Genomic DNA, 17826 nt, shown 5'->3' with positions numbered 1-17826 from the left:
TGATCATTTAAAACAAAATTGATTGTTACTGTTTGGAAAAAGGTATACTTGAGGAAATAAAGAGCTTACCTTGCTCTCTAGAGATGCCAGGCTTGTACCAGAACCTCGAACTGTCCTGGACAAACTTAACACTGACCCTGTTGGCAGTCTCAGGCACCACAGGTGCTACTTCATCATTTTGGCTTGCAGGGGGTGCAATTTCCCCTACAGTGGGAGAAAATGTGACATGATGTTGATGCTGGGTGGTACTGGTGTTGGAGGGAGGCACATGACCCACTGCTGGCCTCCCCCCATCGCTGGAAGATCCCAACTGAGTGGACTGATGTCTCTTCTCTGGCAGAGGTGGCTGTGGGTGAGGGAGGGGGATGGAGATGGTGGAATAGTTGGCGTAGGAGGCTGGGTGATGTTGTGGGATGTGACCAGAAAAGTAGTGCCTCTTGCTAGTGTCCAGAGCGACACTGTGCTCCATGGATGGGTAGTGGTGATGTTGAGGTACGTGGTGCTGCATATGATTTGGGTGGTGGGGGTCTGATCCACTTAACATCAACTTCCTTCCCAGGGTGGCGAAACCAGGGACTGGTGTGTCAGAGACTGGGGAGCCTTCCATGCTGCTGGATGCAGGCTGCGGGGATGATGGTGGAGGAGAAAATGTGGTGTTGGAGATGGTTGGTTTGGAGGCTTCTGGGTGAGGTTTCATTGTTGAAGTCAGTCCTGCAGAGCCATTAGCATGGGTTTGGGTCTGGCTCTGAGGATGGGACACCTCCTGCACCACGGAGGGTGGCAGAGCAGCAGCTTCTGATGGAGCAAGGGTCTGGAGAGTGAGAGAGCCAAGTTCGGGGTGCATATCCACTGCAGGTGAAGCATGGACAGGCAAAGAAGGATTCTGGCACTGTTCCTGGTTTGATTTAGCTGGTGTTGCAGAATCAGAAGAAGGTGATAGGGGTGGCTCTGGGCTGAGGTGCCGCTGTTGGGTACTGTTGATGGACGGGTCTGTTGGTGCTGTGCAGTGGTTGGAGGATTCTGTCTGAACAGGAGTTGCTGTGTGTGATGGTGTATCTTTGACTGGATTTAATGACTTCTCAGTGCTGCTTTTTGGACTTCCTGGAGGATCCTGAATGATATGATTACCACTATAGTGTCCATCCTGCGGCTGGGAAGCCTCATAGTCATTGCCAAGGATGTCTGTGGTACGGATCTCATACTCTCTTCCTCCTGGACTGGGACTTTAACAGACACACAATGTCATCATTACCATAAGAGACACAGAAACACATGCTGATTGCGTGTGCAAATACAGTCTGAATGAAATCAGGTGGTCAGGATTATGCAATAATCAGATTTCATGCTCAAACGATGTCAGGTTAAAAAAATGGTTTTGCTAAAAGAAAAAAAAAAGAAAAGAAAAAGGTACACTTATTCGTTGAATTGTTTTTCTTGACCTCAGGGGTGATTCAGCTCCTTTTAGATGAATAAATCAATGTAGGTAGAATAGAGACAACCGGAATGCTTTTTCATACAGTCTAAAGCTTTGACTTTGTATCCTGGTAAATATCAGGTGTAGATGAATCCTAAATCACAACAATAGCCTGTGGTTCATATGTTTTATGGTACAGAATAACTACTTGTAAATATGGCGTACCTTTCCTGTGTGCATAGAGGACTGCTGGTGTGGACAGGAGTGGACGGTCCAGACATGTCAGATGGCGTGGAGCAGGCAACGTGACCATCTCTGTGGACCCTCTTAAAGGAGCCATGAGTTATGTGATCCCTCCAGCCCACACTTTCACCAGAGCTACGAAGGCCATCTAAGGGAGGAGAGAAACAACAGAAAACATTTACAAAAAGTTACCTCAGTAAACTCTATCAGCTGAATTCACATGTCCCCTGGTGATACTTATGTAAGCGCTGTGTAAAAATCCAGAGAAGGCAGCAGGCAACAAGGAGCAGTTTGTGAGTAAAGTGTGAGGATTGTGATTCTGAGCACAAATTTATGGAGCGTGCTGTTGCTGATTATGGAAAACTAATTCCCTCAACATTCTAGTTAAATCTAAACGTACAACTGAAAGTCTGTTTAACGTGACTCACCAGTATGAGAGTCCGAGCTGTATGACTGCTGTGAGTCTGGATGGTGGTGGTGGTTATGGTCTGCTGGCCCGTTGCTGTGGCTGCAGGGCCCTGTCATTGAGGAAGAGGGAGGCAGTGGGGACGTGGACTCGGATTGGTAGCCTGAGGCGTAGCCTCTGCTTTCAGATGGTGAAGGCTGGTAAGGTGAGCAGGGGCACACCTGACGAGGGGTTTGGTACCCACTGCTGCTGCTGCTGTACTTCAGATCCAAGTGGGAATGAGCGTGGGACCTTGATGCCTCTGGATAAGCTGGATGACCTGCTGGCAATGGGTCAAAGGTGAAGGCTGGAAGATCATGCCCCTGTGGGCCGTAGGAGGCTACGGTGGCTCTTCTGTGCCAATATTCAGCCTCTCTGTCCCTCTCCCACTGCAGCTCAGCCTCCCTGTCTCGTTCCCATTGGAGGGACAGCTCTCTGCCTCGCCTCAACCCAGGATCCCTCTCCCAGTGAAGCTCTGACCCTCTAGGTAACTCAGCATCCCTGGCCCTCCTAAGCCCCACCTCCCTCTGCTGAAGCTCCGCCTCTCTGTCCCAGTGAAAGCTGTCACCGCGGTCCAACCTCAGGCTGTGGTAAGCCGCAGAATCTTCTCTTCTGATGCTGCAGTCCCTACAAGGACAACCAGGGGGTGGCAGACCATCCATTAGCATTATATCATGGTAAGTTGGGCTGGTGGAGGGTTTCGGGTGGTGCGGATGGGTATGGTGATGGCTGTGAGGTGAAGGAAGATGATGGTAGGGTGCATAGTCATCTTCTCTGCAGCATATGCGATTCGGGGGAGACATGGGGTGGTGATGCGAATGATTGTGAGAGTGGGGGGTGAGATCTGGGGACGGGTACGGACAGATATGTCGAGATGACGGAGTCTCTGAGCAAGAGCGGTGAAGGTAGTGAGATGGGCCACTCTGACGGTCCCACACAAGATCTGGAGGTGGGAGGGACTGGTGGGAGTGGGGGCTGTAGTGTTGGCACAGATCCATGTGTGATGGAGGAGAAGCTGGGTTGGGGCTAGCAGAAGGAGTCGCCCCATGGTGCCCGTTGGTGCCAGGCGCTCGATCAAGGCAGTAGCCATTAGGCATGAGGAGGGTGCGGTCACAGCCTGGCTCAGCACAGCGCTGGGACCTGTAACCATCCCGGCAGGAACATGACCGATTAAGCCTCAGTGTCCCGGTTCTTTCTGACGGCAAAGAATCTCCATCATCTAGAATGGCGGTCTCTCGCTCTCCATCTACGTTTCCTTCAATGCCTCCAAGAAGTCGTTCAAGCTCCTCCCTTTCCTGCCTGGTTGGTGGTGGTGGACGAATAGGCTCCTCTTGGTGGTCAGGATGGATAGATAATTGGTTCAAATTAAGGGAATGGGCCGAGAGGGCAGAGTCTGAACCCTGAGTGATAAGATGATCAGGTCTATCTTCTGAGAGGGCTCCTCCTGGGCTGCTGCCATTGGTTGAGGTGAGAGAACCGGAGCCAGGACCTCGCCGTTTCTTTATCTGAGCATACAGGCTGCCATCTAGGGGACCTCTGGTGTGGGCAATATCTGAGACAAAATAAACAGAGCTCATCTTTAAAGTTGACACTCACTGGGTATTCATGGAACCAGTTATTACCTTTTCATTTTAGACGGTTGTCTGGGTATGGTTTTATATAGTTAATATCCACAGAGACAGATTATGAAGGCAACACTCACCCTCCAGGCTGTCCTGATATCGCTGATTAAAGTTCTCATAGGAGTCCCAGCGAACCACCGGGTCAGCAGTGTTGTAGTCAACTGTGACTGCAGGGTCGTTCTTCTGGTATTCACGGCCTGAGAAGACACATCTTTCATTTCCATTTCTTCCCTTGATTTACATGATTTTGAGGAAGCTAACATGCATTATTTAACATTCATCGATTTGTCTTTTTTCTCTTAGTGATTGCAAACTAAACACTTGATCAGGTGAGAACCTGGAGTCGGGAAAACCAACCTTTGATCCTCTCTGGTCCGGAAGAGAAGATAAACTCCACGGTAGCATCAGATGGAAAACGCTCATCTATGGAGAAGAAAAGGGACAAAACACAGCACATCATGACACACTACCAAAAATACATGACTGTAGATTTAAACTCCCTACATCAGTCTTCGTGAAATGAAGATTTATAAGAACCCCAGAAAGCTCCAGTACTATAAATCAAATTTATTAATGCTTTCCACAAATATATGATCCCATAATCACATACTTCTAAATATTTTTAACTCTTCATCTCTTGCATTGGTTTAAAACCCGCATTGCTTCTACAAACATATGATGATCTGTCATTTCAGAGAAAGTAAACCAAGGAGGAAATGATGTAATGGCCATAATTGTTATGAACATAAATATTGTGTAACCTCTTATCATGTTAACATTTACTCTCCCAGCATTACCTTGAGACATTCTGGCTATACTCTCCTCCAGGGGGCTGTTATTACATCAATGATGGGGGAATTAGACCACTATTATTTAAAGATTTGTCCAACCACGACATTTTGAGGCCAAACCACAAAGAATATATTCCCACAGTGGCATTTTAAAGAGCTGTGTTTGTCAGTTTGTTGTAAGTGGTCATTATTTTTACTGTGAGATTAACAAACTGTGTCTGAATGACAATTTACAATAAAAATACCAAAAGTGACATTTAGGGGACAATAAAAATTTCCCCTTGCGCAGTAAAAAATGGATGAACCATTGTTTTAAGACATAATTTGACTCCCAAAACTAAGTAATAAAAAACTCCTTCAATCACTTAAATACTAGCAAATAGTAGCTTTACAGTCAGCTGACCAAAGACCAAAGTTAAGCTGTTTTATGTTTTGCATTTGTTCCCTTATTGTACTAAAAATGACCAAACCGTGACCTTAAATCCAATATACATATATATATATGTATATATATATATACATATATAGATATATATATATATATGTATATGTATATATACACATTTCTTCTTCTCTGTAAGATACATAACAGTCCAGCTGCTTCCTAACATCAAAACAATATTCACCTATAACTGACAACCCTGAATTGTAAAAAGGAGGTATAGAATGATGATGGATGAATTAATATAATTGACCACGTAAATGTTAAAATAACACTATGAATAATTCAAAAGTTCATGTTGCTCTTTTTCTTACTATATAAGGGCAAACTAATACTTCCACATATAGGACTGTGTCCACACTGTTACACTCAACAACAAGTCAGGCATATAGTCAGGTCCAAATATATTTAGATACTGACAAAAGTTTTGTTACTTTAGCTGTTTATCAAAACATACTCAAGATACAGTTATCTAATCAATATGGGCTTAAAGTTACGACTCTCAGTTTTAATTTGAGGGTATTGACACCCAAATTGGAGGAAAGGTTTAGGGACTCTTTAATATGTACCTGCCCTTTTTTCTTTCTTTCTTTCTTTTTTTTTTTTTTTTTTACCTGTACTTGCTCTTTTTTTTAAGGCAACAAAAGTAATTGGACAGTTAACTTTCAAGCTATTTTATGGGCTTCATCAGTCAAGCAAGTAAAAGGTCTAGAGTTGATTTCAGGTGGCATTTGCGTTTGGAAGCTGTTGCTGTGAACCCACAACATGCAGTCAAAGATGGGGATGTGAAACAGACCCAATGTGGTGGCATGCAGAGCTCAAATCATTAAAATTGTTTTACAGTCCAAATATTTCTTACCCTAATTGTATCTCCCTGTAATTCCCTGTAGTTTCTTATCTTGGAACTGTATATGCCACTTAAATAAACTTACCAGTGCAGGCTTGATCCAGCTCTCCTTTGCCAAACCAGAGCTGGGATCCGTGGATGGTGCAGGTGTGGAACTGCAGCCTAAACACGGTGTCTCTGTCAGCACTCTGGGCTCGCCTGTGGTAGCATTTGACCTGTAGAGGGCAGCAGAGAGTGAAGAAACTGAAGCAGCTTGAGATGGATTTGGGATAATTGGAGGTCTAAGCAGTAAATGTTTGGCTTCATGTTCCCAAAATGAGTGACACCTACACAAATGATGGACTGCACAAAACAGACAAATTATGATTCCTAGTTAACAAAATGACAGAGCTCTTTTCAAACCAAAATGAAAAAAAAACACATGACTGTACTTTTGCAGTATGTCAGTTTTTGTTTTTTAATTCTTGTATTTATTTTCTCAAATAGTAGTTGGAGTTATAATTAATCCCCCACATATCTGGGGTCTTATGTTTGCCATTTCCTTCCCATATAACTCACCATGATGTCACCCTTAAGTAACAGTGCCGGTTCAATGGTCACACACAGTCGCCTGCCTCCAGTGCCTTGAAGATCACTATGAACGATAAAGTATATACAAGCAAGCTTTTCACAGAGCAAAAAAAAAAAAAAAAACAGTATGAAATGAACAGAATGTGGAAGATTGATGATTTTAAAGGTTTTAAAGATGGAATTACTATTTAATTTTACATTATAGGATTAAATGACTGATTTCTAGCACCACTCAGACCACATATTTAATTGACATTGAAGGACAAAAGAAGAAAAACAACCTTCCCTCCTATTTAATTAAACTGTGACAATGTTGAAACCTCAACTTATGAAAGCAAACACTCCCTAGCCAGCAAAAATGGCCCTGCTTAGCCACAATATGAGTTAGAAAAGACAAACTCACTATATGCCTGAAGTGTAGACCAACTGCATGGACTGGTAGATCTTCAAGAAAGGGTAATAACCTAGAGAAAGGAGAGAGGACTTTAGACATAGCAAGTATTATCAGCATGAAGAAGAAGGAATGTGCTGACTTCCATCCCTTCCTTGCAGACTTGATCATCAGATTAAAGATAAACAGGGAAGTATGTGTGTGGGTAGAGCACGAATGCAACCATCTATATAGCATCAGCATTCAAAAACACTGCTGCGATTCCAGTGGGAAGCCTGTCAGAGGACCCCGCCAACAGAAACATCACGTCTCATGTAGGTTTTATCTACATATGAAGACTCAGTGCAGTACATGTCAGGCCTCTTAAAACTCTCCTCACTAGCTCACTAGAGAATTGAAGAGTGATTTTAATCTACTAATAATCTTTAATCTTAATTTAATTTCCAAAGAACGTTTCTTTTCTTCTTTTTTTTTCTTTTTTTCTTTTCTCAAGCAATTAGATTTCTGGTCTCAAGCTACTGTGAAGATTCTAGTTTGATAAAACTTTCATGACATCAGTAATCGCTTATCATCAGTCAAGCAGAAATAAAAGCAATGGAGCATCTTTACTATGTGGATAAAGAGATGGAACTGGGAAATAAGTGTCCAGACATGTACTTGCATCAAGTGGAAATTTTTTTTTATAATTTGGCTTAAAAAATTCACAAATATACCTCCTTCATTCTGAAAGTTGGGGAGTGATGGGATGAGGACTTGGTGGAGGAAGAGAGGGCTGCTGTTCATCTTTATTGCCCCAGAGAGAAGACCTCCAAAGTAATAGATATACCTGGAAGATAAAAAAAAAACAGGGGGATCAGTCCATATTTTGACCCTCCTTCTGGCCATTAATGACACAATTTAATATTTCCATCTGTACAGTTTCATCTGTTGACTAAAATAAATCCAATTAAATTAGTGCCTGTAATAGAAAGGCTATGTTAGGTATTATAAATTGAATAAAAGTTTGCCTCTAATTACCTATAAACAAGATTAGCAATGTGACTGGCAATTACCACAGTCAAATATAAAATAATAAATAAAAATTATTTGGGCAGCCGCAAACCTACGTCAAAACCCTGTGGTCACGTGACCATGAACAGCTAGACGTATTTTTTTGTGTATGTGTTTAAACTTTCATGTTTAAGCTAGCAATGATTGTGCCCACTGTGAGGCAACGTAGATGTTAGCTTAGCATTAAAAAGAAACTTCACTGGGAGAATATAGTGAGGCATTAATGAGCAGCGTATGCAAAGAAGCCACATTTTAAAATACTTTAACAGTGACTGTTATTACTATTAATGTTAATGTTTATCGTTAGCTTAGCATAAAAACATAAGGGACAGGCTTATGCTGTCTTTTGCTAAACCCCTTTGTTTTCATGCTACACTAACACTGATTAGTTGTAGTTTTATTTTTAGCATTTTAGCATTTGATGTACACTAACAATAAACTTGCTGGCAGTTTTGTTGCTTGTTCATATTAAATGGATCCTATTTTGCAGTGAATAAAATAATGAAGCAATTCTTTCTTTCTTTCTTTCTTTCTTTTTTTTCTTATCAACATGTATTAATAAAATAAATATGTGAAGAATTCTAGCTAGGGATAACCCAGCAGTCATATGCATGATGAGCTTAAGGCTACAACCTGCTTTCTCTCTCTTTCCCAGATTTAATGACCTTAGCTATGAATTTGGATACGCACTACCATCCCTTCCCCTCCACCCTGCACCCTCTTTGTTTTCTGTCAGCTCATCCCATGGCCTCTACCTGTTTTGGGATGGTTGTAGGGAAGAGGACACCTTATCTTCACAGAACTTTCTCATGGCGAGAGTACTGAGAGCCTGGTCCGCCCTGCACATAGATACACACACACACACACACACACAAGTGCTTTGAGCCAACAAGTTCCATCATGGGACTTGCACCAGACTCTCTATATGCCAGAAAGGACATGGAGAGGATACAGCTGGCATAGGCCACAGGATAAACCAGTTTCCAAAGAGTCTGCATAGAAACCATTTTTATGCACATAAGTCTATAGTTTTACTGTTTTAAAAGCTTTAAGTCAAGCTGGACATGCATAATAAACAACTTTATTTAAATTAAATATGCACTTTAGTTCAGTCACCTTTAATGTTTCCATGTGGATATTGTGATGAACAACAAATGACATTTGCTCTGGATTTCTGTAACACACACTCACCCTGCAGAGATCTTGCTGTAGTGCATGTAGGCTGCAATAATAACTCCTGTTTTACCTTTGTTGCCCTGTAGGAAGGAAATGGAACAAGGGAAAAATCATAATTAAATGACTTCACCCACAGACACTGTAACTTATTCCAAGACAGTGGATTTGCACAGATTGGGAGACTGTGGTTGGTCCAAGTCTCGGCCACAACAGGAGAAACGGCAAAACCCAAACAGAGCCTTCAAGACAGGGACGTGGAGAGATGTAGAAAAGTCGTGGTGTTCAAATTAAAAAGTTCCCTGTGGTGTGTCTTTCACAGTGGGGGCTCCATACTTCCTGACACATTCCAAAGACATTCCAGCTCGAAATTCCTAATGTGACCTCTCAAGATACATGTAGGAAGTCTCCTTCCACACATACAGCACAAATGAAAGTTTGTTATACAGAGCTGACTGGAGCATTTCTCATTGACAATTTGCTTATTCCCATCCTTGTGATCCACTAGCAAATAATTTCATGTGGCTGGAATGTTCTGGAAAGTCGGCAGACCACAGAAGTGGTCTGGTTTTACTATTTCGATTCTCCAGACCAAAACCACTTAACGAAGGAAAAGTTGGCTCTACTCTTCAGAAATACTTTCACGAATAAATCACTAAATCCACTTCAGACATGAGATTCTCAACATTATTGGCTTCATCCATCTGTTAAAGTGACAGCATCCAGCCATTCAGACCTTGGTCACATTTCACTTACTAGTCCTCACAATTTTATTCAGGCAAGAGCCATGGCGAGCACGATAATTGCCATTCGATTGAACAGTGAGGTATAACCAGAGTTTAAACTACACAAGGCTTTTATGGGAGTCACAATTTCCTAAGTCATGTTAAACTGCTTTTGTTAGTTTCCACGGTAACAAACTTGTTGCTGATCCATTTCATAACATGCAACAAATGAGTGTAATGTGTGACTATTGTGTGGCCACAGAAGAAATTGGTTGTAAAATTGTCTCAAAAAGTAAAGAACTATGTTTGGGATATTTAATGTAAGAGATAAATAAACATGCAACTCTAACAAATTAATGCTAGTCTTTTAATTTAAGAAACACCAGGAATATTATGAAAAACAAAATAAAACATAGCCTGAATGTGAAATGTGGTATTTTTCACAGCTCTCCCTTATTTTCTGAGGTGAGTGCTTTAAGGGGACCTCATCTGCTTTTCAGGTTCCCTTTAGATCCCCCGTAATTCAAAACTGTCCATGCAGAGTGCAACAAGTGAGTGAGGTATAACATGAAATCCTCATAGAGTCACAGTTTTTCTGCCTTAATAATTTGGGTTAGCATGCCAAGCTCTAATAGGCTGTGTGTGTGATCAGTTGAGAACCTGTGATTTATTGACTTCAGTGAATTGCTGATTAGAAGTAAAATGATTTACTGCTTGTCTGTTTGTTAATGTGGCTGTTGTGGAGTGGACTTGTGTCATATTAAATTCATTACTAGGTCCCATATAGTCAAACTTCTGTTATAAAATCTGACAGTTGTAAAAAAAAAATTATATTCGTGGAGTATTTGCAATTCATTTACAACATGCAGTGACATCTATTAGCCAACAGTATAACTAGTGGAAACTGTTGTCATCTTAATCAGTTACAGTGAGCTATTAGAGGCTTGTTATAAGTCAGTGCACCAGAGACAAATATGAAATCTGCATTAGCAAAAACTACCAACACAACAGCCATTCCAGCTTTGATGCAGTCTTGTTACAGCCACATCTGTGTGTTTAAGAGCCTGGGAAAAAATGGGATGTCTGCCTGAAAAAGCCCAGTGGCCCCCTGAACTCTGACCTTGCAGTGTAAGACCACCACGTGCTGGGGGTCAGAGGTCAGCCAGTTCTCCATGGCCTTACATATGGCGCAGATCTTATCCAGGGGTGGAGCATGCAGGTCGGGCCAGCCAAAGTCATGAACCTGTTTGTGGATGAAGACAAGAGAACCATCAGAGGAGATGATATTAAAGCTTCTGAGCTTTATTCTCATGTTGACGTGATGAGACGTTAAAAAAAACGTTTCACCTTTGGATTTAGTCGGGTGATATCGTGCCGTCTTTCAGAAAGATTCAGGAGCTGAAAAAGAAAAGGATGTTTTTTTCTATCTCAGTAGCAAGTTATTTCTATTATCTCAGTACGGGTGTGCCAGACAAACACAAAGGCTGCTTATTTGTGGGTTGCTGATTGTTTTTTAAGCTTCTGTGGCTGAAGTGTAAATGACAAACACCATTGTGAAACAAGCATCTCCAGCAGAGAATAACTATCTGCTATAAACCACACAGCTGGTGAAAACTACTGTAGTTGTTGCGAGTCTCTGTGCTGCCGTTCCCTCACCAGAAATTTGTCCTGATGTTTGGACTTGAGCATGGCAGCCACCTCCTTCAGGTTGAGGCGGTATCTCTGCTCTTCCAGCTTCGGTGGGAAAAAGACAGAGATGATCCTCTCTGTGATGTACGTCAGGTCAAAGTCATAGTGGCGCTCCATTACACGCTCCATTACACGGTCCACGCTGAAACTCCTGGTGAAACATGGGACAAATGAGAGAGGACATTTATAAAATATGGAAATAAGGTCCAATATATTATGTTTTTACTAAAGTCTAAAAAACTATATTGATTGATTTTGTAGTTTTTGAGGAAAAGCATCCAATGAGCTACATCAATGACTAAAAGTGTATAAATCTTTGCCTTCAGCTTCAGTTGGGTTGTGACCCACTTGGGCAACACTAACTGGCACATAAATCTTCCAGAAACCACTAAAACATTGTCTTCCTGGATAACCAACAACTGACTTAAGAATCAGCTCAGAGACAGCTGTCTAAACTGAATCTGCTGCTTTTTTCAGAACTCAGGTTGTCCTGGCCTAGAACCATTTTCACTGGTAAAATAAGCCAGTGTTAGCAGCCTGTAGCTTGCACGTCTATGAGGTGGTCCTGGTCTTTGTGATGTATTTAATATCTTCTTACTTTTTTCCCAGATGCTGGTAAAATAAGAAGACATAACAGATGGACTTTTGATACCACTGGTTCTTGACATCTGTTTGGTGAATAAGAGGCCTTTACTCTTGGGGGGGGGGCTGTTGGTCCTGAGCATCCTCCTTTTGTACATTACATGCCTGACTGTGGACTGAATGAATCAAAACTTATCGGATGGGTTTTATATGTTTTTCCAGTAACTGAGGTTTGTATAACTCTCCTTCGTTTCTGCCATGACTCACAAACCGTTGCCCATTCTTTAAATAAAACAAGGCGCGCGCTTTCATCTGATTATCATGTAACTGACTGAAAACATCTGACTCTAATTTCACTTTCAAAAGAACTGTGAATCTGAGTGATTCACTTTCTTTTGCCAGTTAATGAATGACCAAGTCAATTGGATTTTCTTAATTGACTTTAATGACTTCAGTGAAAAACATTTTCTTTCTTTACATATATTTTATATATAAAGAAATATAAAAAGAATCTAAGGATTTTTTGTACATTTCAGATTTCATTTACCCCTGTAGATTGCTCATGGCAGCTCAACCTGTCTGATTAAACTCTGGGCTGGATGGACAGGGGGAAAACGCAGACAGAGAGGAGTGGAAAGGAGAGAAACTGGATACTGTTTGTAACATAAAGGTCAGATCAACTTGCTCCATCACATGCATGACACTAAACCGTCCACTGAGAACAAAGGGGAGAGGACCATTAGTCTGAGCAACAAGTGTAAAAGGCTCAGATTAGAGCAGAGAGCAGAGAAGGGCCAAAAAAGAAAAAAGAAAAAAAAGGGAATAGACATTACAATATAAGAGATTAATCTTTAGAAATTGCTTAGAATGATGTTACCTTGGCAAGGTGTTTCTCTGTTTGGTGTAAGTTAGAGACTTGGTAGATCCCTGTGGGGGGAAAAAAAGAAAAGAAATACAATGCAATAAAAATGATCCACACATGATTGACTGCTGCAGAGATGACATCATTTAGTGTTTTGATGTAATGGTAAGTCTTCAGCTAAGTGACATTTTGACTGGACAACAGTATGGACAAAACGTCCCTTTGGAAGAGATAAATCCATGTTTGCTATGTTTGTCATTCTTTGTCTTCTTCTTCTTATTATTATTTTCTTTATTGTTGTGAGTAAATTAAACATATTCAAACACCACAAAGAAAATATGTGCTTTTTTATTGATTGGCTGGTTGGTTGTTTGGTTGGTTGACAACCCTAGCAAGCTACACTGTAATCATAGTCTGTATATTATCCAATGAATGAACCCTCCAAGATGTAGACCGCCATTTTGCTGCCTTGATTTTCTTGCATTCTGCAGTTGCCATGGCGGTCTTTCTGAAGCCATGCATGACCATATTAAGATAAAAACGTTGAGCTAGAAAATGATCCCTGAAAGCCGACTGGGCAAAAGTATGTTTTTTTGAGGATTTCTATCTATTAAGTAAATGTCTTGAGGCCAGTGCTTTGCAACAAACTGTGGCATTGCACCTTAACACATTTCTGTACAGGCTTCAATGGAGAGCTTCAGCCATCATCTATTCAATTTATATCCAGTCCTACAGTATCTATCTCCAGTTACAACACTGACATACCAGCTAAACAATAGGCATGTTAGTGTTTTTATTAGCTGTCATTTATTCCTTTATAATACTCAGATACATCACAGAGTAGGGCTGTTCATAGAAAAGTGTTTATGTTTTACTACACAATTTCTGACAAGACCACACAATTGGATGCATATAAAACAAATCAGTTTAATTGACAGTTTTAATCAGATTAAACAACTTTTTGATATGCATGCCTCAGTTGTACAGACATTTCTACAATGCAGATTCATTTGCCTCAACCAAAACTTAAAGCATACAGCAAATAATTGTGGGTATATTTCTGGAAAAGGAATATTTTTCTCCTGAGTGTGGAGTTGATTGTTTCTGGTGATTCATGACTTTCCATTATACTTCTTAATGGTCTAAATCCGATCTGTGGATTGTTAGATATTCTACATTCATTCAGTCTGTGCATCTTGACGGTAAAATATATACTCACAAAATCACAACATCTTATGATCAAGTATCAGGTTCAGTTTTATGAGCATTTGTATCAGTCACAAGCTTTAAGATTTGTTTGTGTACATTCTTTTTTCTTGTTTTTCCCTGTCAAATTTGGAAATTTCCCAGATTGTGTAACACAGGGAGCGGAAGGGAAAGGGAAAGATAATAAGAAAGAGTATGAATGTGAAGAGGAAGAGAAGAGAGGATGAAGGTTAAAGTGTGCTCACCAGGTGTTGGATGTGTCGAGAAGGAGCAGTCCCTCTACGCTGCTGGATGCGATGAAGAGGTGGTGACAAGAAAGTGGGAGGAGAGGAAAGTGAATGGTGTAATAGAAAGCAGGGCAAAGGGATGGTGAAGGGAGGTGAGGGGAGAAAGAGGAGAGAGGAAGAGGCGAAATACAGGAAGGAAAGGAGAGTTAATTAAACAAATAAATGAACATGACTACTTCCTGTACCAACAGCAAATACATTCTTCCTCTCAGCTGAAATTTCACTGTCCTCCAGAAATGAACAGAGATCCCGCCAAGCAGAGGGCTTGGCTTCCGAAAAGGAATTCAGCTGGGAGGAAATCATACAGTGGTTTTGGGGAGTCACCATTCCCAACTATGATAGACACAGTGGGAAAACGTCTGTACACAGTATGCTCTTTAGGAAAAGAAATAAATAAAATGAGACTAACCAGATCATTGGTGGGGGCTGGGATGCATGCAGAGGTCACCTGGAACACAGAAAGATAGCCATATTAGAACCCAGGATTAATTCACAATAAAACAACAAACAGAACAATAAGAGTTCTTGAAAAAGTACCAGAGTTTAAAGTTTTAGTAAAGGCTCTTTTATTCAGTTTCATTTTAATGCAACATTCATAGCTGTCTTTCAGATCAGAGCCAGGACATTTGTTAAGCTTCTTTAAGCTAAGCTATGTCTTTGCTAACAGAAAACAGATCTATCTACAATTAGCATGCTGCGCTAAAGAAATATTTTAACAGTGTCATTCCAATCAGACTTTCCACAACTTAACTTTCCATAACTTTTGCTCTAAACACATTTGAAATAACCTACTTTAAACTTCAGCTTAATAGATTTTTTTACACTACTAGTAATTTGGGCTGTCCAACATTAGGAGTTGAAAATGTATAAAAAGTAAAAAAACATAAAAAATACAACCACCTTAACAAAATACTTCTGTTTTCATTTTTCTCTCTCTCTTTTAACTGGCCTTGTTCTTTACACCCCAACAGCTAACCATCCCTTCATTTAAATCTAGCTCCTCATTTAGCTGCACTTTGTTCAGGCAGGTGTGTTTAAACGACACCACACTCGCTAAAGTAACCACACAGCCAATGGACATCATACATCACTAGAACATGTTCAAGGAGATGTAGAGTTAGCACTGCCAGGAAAAATCTCACTAGCTTCATTCATCACCTGCCAAACTGGACAGTAAATTTTCATACCAACCAAAGTGAATCTAACCCGCTGGCTTGGTTGGCGAGTATTAATCATAGCCCTGCAAATGACACTGAAGAAGTGCTTTTTGGCTACAAAACTTGCCAATAATGTCACATTTTCTACTGCAATTCCTGAGTTTGCTATGGCTATTTATGGGCTCATATAAATGCTAAAAAAAACATTCACTTTATGACTTAATTAGCTCAATTTTAAGCTGCACGTATGCAGATCGTATAAGTGTGTTTGCTCAGAGGGATAGTAAGTAAAAGTTTAATTTGCTCTTTATGTTCAGTTAGTAGTCTTGCTCCAAATGCATATTTATTAACATAAGAGTGATATCAAAAAAGCATAATCCAATATCTTAAATTATTTTTAGTATCAATGAACTATCCAGAAAAATCTGAAAAGAATTTGCTTAAACAACGCACCACATTAGTAAGAACTTGGATAAAGCAAACATGTAACATGCAAAAATTCTTAATTTCAACCTTTCAATTTGTCAGCCATTATCCAGGTGGAAGAAACGCATTATGATGATGAACAGCACACAGAAAACTCCTAAGATGCAGTTAAGTGCCATGTAAACACAAGCGTAACAAATGTTTGAGGTCATGTTTAGAAAATGTTAAGTATGTGCAACCATGAATTCAAATACATGGAAAACAGCTGGGGCAGCATTGACACACAAACGCATGTATACAGAATAAAACATCTGATTCCCAAGTCTGTTATGGCCCTATGGGTCAATGAACTGTAACCAAAGGAAGCAAGAGTTGAAAAGCAGCTCTAATGGTGAGACTGAGGACCACAATCATGCTTACGTAACACACACAAACACACACACGTGTCTGGACACACACACGAAGGGCTGTGTTCCTGCCAAATAACCCTTTTTGGACTGTTTATTTGGATACAGGAAAAGGGCAAGGGCTTGTCTACATTTCATTGTGCACAAAGGGGAAGTTACACAGGCCCTGAACCTGGGGGGTGTGTCGCCACCACAGTCTATGTGCTGCGTGGCCACATTAAGCTTTCTTTCTTCCCTTCCTTCTTTAGCTTAAGGCTCAGTCACTTGCTGCAGTTTCTGCGTAAGCACAGACATCAACAGGAAAGCAGAGGAACTGATAAAGAGCTAAATTGAGACGTGATATGGTTGACAGAAGCAAAAAGGTTCAGGTTGAACGTCGGCTATCGTATGACTAACAGAACAATGTTGCTTTATGAGTCACATCTTTTCCGATGCTATAGAGGGCTGAATTTCAAATCTTATCCTGCATGTTTCTTTATTTTTTGTTTTGTTTAGTTTTTTTATCCAATCACCCAAGGGTCAGGCTCCTATTTCTTTTAATTCCCTCTGGGTAAAGCAGGCTAGTTTCATTATATCACTCTGTTATTATTTTTCAATTTGACACAGCACCATATTATCTACTGCTCGTTTCCTTCTGTTAAAAAAACTAATCTTACACAGTTTTAATCATTTGCTGTATCCGTCTTTAACTTCCTTCTATTTACCACCTTTAACAGACTGTTTGATCCATTGTAGTGATATAGTACAACAAAAAAATCAGTTATCCTCATTTAATTTTCATTTATCAAGGCTTATTTGTTTAATCAACGTTTAACGAATGGACGTTGATCTCATGAGGAAACGTATCACTCTTGCTTTGTGGTGCTTCATGTGATCAATGTTATATAATAAAAACACTTGCCACAAAACTCAATAAGAAATTTGGTGCCTGAAAATGCAGATGTTCAACTTGCTTCTTACAAAAAAAATTAAAACCTTATGGGATCATTCACTGGTTCCAGTTTCCAGACCTGGAAGTAGTTCTTACATTCCACTTTGTCTCAAATTTCCAGTTGCTTTTACAACAGTTACCCAATTTTAACTCTATGCTGTGCTTATTTATAAAAAGCTGCAAGCAGCTGACACTTGTTTCATTGGTTACCTATTCATTTATTTATGATATGTTTTTCTCTTTTCTCTTCCATTTATTCCTCTTCATCCCTCTCTCCCAGTGCCCAGTCAAGGGGCCTGTTAAGGGTGGCAGCTGAGCCAGAAAAAACACCCCACACAGAACCAGATTCCATCTCCACTGGCCAACACTTGCACATGTACTTCCTGCTAACAGACCTCCACCCATCTCTCCACTTCTCTCTTCATCCCCTCTTTACTGTTAGATTTTCTCCTCTCTTATCTGTTGGTATATGTATCCTCTTCCTTCCTCTTTTCCTCCTCCTCATCCTGCTTCCTTAGTTTTCTGTCATGTTTCACTTTCCTTTTAACATGTGTTTTACTATTGGC

General features: G+C 40.5%; 1 protein-coding gene across 6 annotated transcripts in view; it reads right to left on the bottom strand.

Annotated features, from left to right (window-relative positions):
* tns2a (tensin 2a) overlaps window positions 1–17826 on the bottom strand; it is a 54112-nt gene that overhangs the window by 6058 nt on the left and 30228 nt on the right. For 5 of the 6 annotated variants that reach the window (XM_042003798.1, XM_042003800.1, XM_042003799.1 and 2 more), the window contains exons 4-20: window positions 14749–14787; window positions 14298–14339; window positions 12862–12911; window positions 11370–11553; window positions 11061–11111; window positions 10834–10956; window positions 9007–9071; window positions 8571–8654; window positions 7479–7591; window positions 6778–6838; window positions 6363–6438; window positions 5890–6019; window positions 4082–4147; window positions 3805–3921; window positions 2086–3654; window positions 1640–1805; window positions 70–1223 (exon numbers count right to left, since the gene is read on the bottom strand). In XM_042003798.1, coding sequence (XP_041859732.1) covers window positions 70–1223; window positions 1640–1805; window positions 2086–3654; window positions 3805–3921; window positions 4082–4147; window positions 5890–6019; window positions 6363–6438; window positions 6778–6838; window positions 7479–7591; window positions 8571–8654; window positions 9007–9071; window positions 10834–10956; window positions 11061–11111; window positions 11370–11553; window positions 12862–12911; window positions 14298–14339; window positions 14749–14787 — 4090 coding nt within the window. The remainder of the gene's footprint in view (window positions 1–69; window positions 1224–1639; window positions 1806–2085; window positions 3655–3804; window positions 3922–4081; window positions 4148–5889; window positions 6020–6362; window positions 6439–6777; window positions 6839–7478; window positions 7592–8570; window positions 8655–9006; window positions 9072–10833; window positions 10957–11060; window positions 11112–11369; window positions 11554–12861; window positions 12912–14297; window positions 14340–14748; window positions 14788–17826) is intronic. The other variant, XM_042003801.1, reaches the window with a different exon arrangement.

This window comes from Melanotaenia boesemani, chromosome 13 (assembly GCF_017639745.1).
Source record: "Melanotaenia boesemani isolate fMelBoe1 chromosome 13, fMelBoe1.pri, whole genome shotgun sequence".
NCBI classification, from domain to species: Eukaryota; Metazoa; Chordata; class Actinopteri; order Atheriniformes; family Melanotaeniidae; genus Melanotaenia; species Melanotaenia boesemani.
The sequence above is the reverse complement of the archived record's forward strand: the minus strand, read 5'-3'. Positions and strand labels throughout refer to the sequence as shown.